This window comes from Orussus abietinus, unplaced genomic scaffold (genome assembly GCF_000612105.2).
Source record: "Orussus abietinus isolate OABI.00-Male unplaced genomic scaffold, Oabi_2.0 scaffold616, whole genome shotgun sequence".
NCBI lineage: Eukaryota > Metazoa > Arthropoda > Insecta > Hymenoptera > Orussidae > Orussus > Orussus abietinus.
The window spans coordinates 1-3,510 of record NW_019394763.1 but is presented as its reverse complement, the minus strand read 5'-3'; the positions used below and the strand labels follow the sequence as shown (position 1 = coordinate 3,510).

Genomic DNA, 3,510 nt, shown 5'->3' with positions numbered 1-3,510 from the left:
TATGCAGTTCTACCAATCGAGTGTGAGATTGCCTCAAATAAGAAAAAGTTGAATCAATCACCTAAATTTTTGGTAGAAACGCTGATGTCATAAATTATACAAAATGATTGATTAAATGAAAGTCATAGTACCGAATGAAAAATTACACTATTTACATGACACCATGACAACCAGTACTGCTGCTGTCTCTTTTTCTTTCGTTACCCAAATGACACTCGAGTTGATTCGATCCTTTTAATCAACATCCGTATCTCCTTAACTTCAAAATTCTGGAAGCAATAAAATCATATTTCCGAAGACTAGGCCACATCAAATGGATATAATTTTTTAATTTTCATTTAGAATATATCCATTCTTAAAATCATAAAGTTCAATTGACCCTATGTAGTTTAAGAAATTGTGAATATTAAAATATTTCTACATACATAAGTCTCCTACATGCGAAAGGATTACATACACTGTATAAATATTCTGAGTTGATACACATTGTTTCCATATAATTTATTTACAGATTTCAGCATAGAGGATTTACAAAAGTTTCTTGTACATTTACTCAAAAGTTGCCACAGATGTATTTAAATCTGTTTTAAAATTACACTATATAACAGTTATCCCATGCTTTTGCATTAACAAGTTTTAAAATTGTTTTCATTGTACCACCAGATCCCACATCAAATGTTCTTGGAAATGGAGTTCCTGGAGGTCTTTCATACAAAATATGCATAATTTGTTCCCACTTTACTGGTGACACAATTTGTTTGGGTAGCATCTTAGAAATGTGTTGTGCATTACCATAACACTTTCCAGTGACATTTGAATATACAGGAACTGCAGGTGTTTGAAGTGGCACATTATGCAGGGCTTTTATGAAAGGTTTCACTGCTGGTTCCATCAGACTTGTGTGAAATGCACCTGATACTGAAAGATTTTTCAAATTACGTAGACCTAAATGTCTGCCATTTAATTTAATGAAATCCAGAGCTTCTTTATTACCAGCCAAAATTTTACCCTGAGGGTATAAGTAAATTGCAATCCTATAAAAAATCAGTAAATTATTGAATTGTTTATAGGTTAACAAATATTATTACTTAATATTTCAAAAATAACAACGCATTTTTTTCCAATGCGTATTTTATATAAAGGGAAACAAAACTGGGTTGTATATTTATGAAGAACAGAATATAATATTATTTGTTTACTGCAGTTTTTTTTTAAATGCATGCCTAATTTCTTACATTACATTAAATTTACATCTAATATTAGCAATAAAGATGATTCACAATGAAGTTGATATAAACATATTATCCGTGACAATAATTGTAGAATAGTCAAACAATAAATATTTGCAAGTGTCTTCACACATATCACATTGTCAATATGTGAATAAAAATCAGTATAGAATAATCTGCATGTTTACAAAAGGTATCAAATAAGTACTGATCACTTACCAAATATAAGGCTTATGAAATTAATAACTGATACAAATTAACATTCAACTTTATAATTTAAGGAATCAAAAGGACAATTATAGAACGTACGAAAATGTACAAGCTATTTTATTTCATCATTTTATGTGGACTAGTGAAACTTACTGTTGCATAAATAAAATTGTGTTCTGTTAATGATTAAATGAATTTACCAGCGTAATAATTAATTTCTTCATTAAAATACTAGTACTACGAAACGGACACATATTACAGGCAATGTGATAAAATGGACACCATGCTTATACAATATGTAAAACAATGCACACTGTTAAAATTTATCACACTAACCATACGCATACACATAATTTCCAAATAATATTTTAACAACTAATGATAATTTGGTTATTGATATTCAAATGTTTAACACAAATGTAATTTCTTAAAACAAGTAGTGTTTGTAAGCATTTTAATCACAATTATTCATGAGAACTGGTTATCAATATTTTATGCAGGTATAAGAGAAATAATTAAAATGCAATACGAAACATTTTTTAAATATATATCTTAAATATAGTTGAATCCTTTTAGTACCCAAGAATACATTGTTGTTTTACAAGCGCTAACGACTTCATCCAGCACTATAAGGATTAAACATTAAAAATTTAATACAATTTTATAATGCATATTCTTTTATAAATTACTACTTGAAAATAATTTAGGTTAAACAGAATATATTTCAGTATAATAAACATTCTGTTAGTTACACTAATCATGTGATTATTAATTTTTCAGAAAGTCAACCATACCTACACAGTGGATTATTAGCTCCTGAATCCAGAGCCCAACTTTGTGCCTTCTTACAAATGTCAGAAATATTTGCATTTGAAGAACAAATTACAGACATCATTCCCTGCGGAATCCTTGCAGCTGCATTTTGCATTGCTGTTCCTCTTATACCGGCAAGTCTAATACCCTGTTCTAGACTCATTGCTCCAGCAAAAATTAAAGCAGTCAACTCTCCAACACTATAGCCTGCAACACCCACACAGGTTTCCAATACTTGAGGTCGTTCCTCTCGAATCTTTTCCATTGCTGCTAATGATACCGCAACAGTAGCTGGCTGGTTATACTCAGTACGATTTAATTTTTCCTGTGGTCCTAACAAACATAATTTCAATAAATCATATCCCAATGATTCATTGACCACTTGAAAAAGATCCTTGGCACCAGGAAAACGTAGATATTCTTTTACCATGCCAACCAATAACGTTCCTTGACCAGGAAACAATACGAGTGAGGTTTCTGCAGGATTTTTACCAACGCGTACTGCATGTGATCCTTGTAGTTGTTTTGAAGCATGTTTAGGATATGGAAGGGTGGACCAATCTTGAATTCCAGCATCGAAAGTAGCAGCATCATTAAGAAGCTTTGAAACCTCTGATTCATTTTCAATGTCATTACTTTCACCATCACCAGATATTTTACTTGAAAAATTACATCCTACATGACGACCTTGCCGGCATACATTTAAAAAGATAGGAAAATGTTGATAAAACAGTGTCTTTTTCAACATAACTAATTTTAAAAACGTATTTCCAGAAAATTTCCACAAAGTATCAAATCATACGACACCGAAAAGTACTTCTATCATCATGAGCAGCTTCAAAAGTATATAATACAAATATATTGTAACTATTCACAGAGATGAGTTGAGAGATTACTCACGGGCACGGTCACGCGATCGCGGTTTGTGCTGCCCTCTAGTGATGGATGCGAACGTCTGACGCGCCTGCCCCCAAAGGCGTTGCAACGAATTTCCGGTGGCGGCCCACGCACACTGGACTCCATCGATGGCTTGCTCCAAGTCCGCACTGCCCTCTCCGGCCGCACAGCGTACCAGCGTCGGGAGCAGCGCGGAATTCGAATCGCTCGAGGGGCAGAATGGATTTCCTAAAGAAAATAAGTATTTATAAACAAAAACAATTAATGAAGCAATAAAATCATATTTCCGAAGACTAGGCCACATCAAATGGATATAATTTTTTAATTTTCATTTAGAATATATCCATTCTTAAAATCATAA

At 32.5% G+C, this 3,510-nt stretch overlaps 1 protein-coding gene across 4 annotated transcripts; it reads right to left on the bottom strand.

Annotated features, from left to right (window-relative positions):
• Positions 1 to 469: 469 nt before the first annotated feature.
• Positions 470 to 3,141, bottom strand: LOC105696177 (probable malonyl-CoA-acyl carrier protein transacylase, mitochondrial). Of its 4 annotated transcripts, none has more exons than XM_012418419.2 (3): positions 2,745 to 3,141; positions 2,234 to 2,585; positions 470 to 1,034 (listed from the first exon to the last, which is right to left on the bottom strand). In XM_012418419.2, exons 1-3 carry the CDS (start codon positions 2,998 to 3,000, stop codon positions 593 to 595), a joined length of 1,050 nt encoding a protein of 349 aa, XP_012273842.1. In that variant the 5' UTR covers positions 3,001 to 3,141; the 3' UTR covers positions 470 to 592. The 4 variants fall into 4 exon arrangements, with proteins under 4 accessions (XP_012273842.1, XP_012273843.1, XP_012273841.1 ...); XM_012418420.2 differs by having other exon boundaries at positions 2,234 to 2,459; XM_012418418.2 differs by having other exon boundaries at positions 2,234 to 3,141.
• Between the last annotated feature and the right edge of the window lie 369 nt (positions 3,142 to 3,510).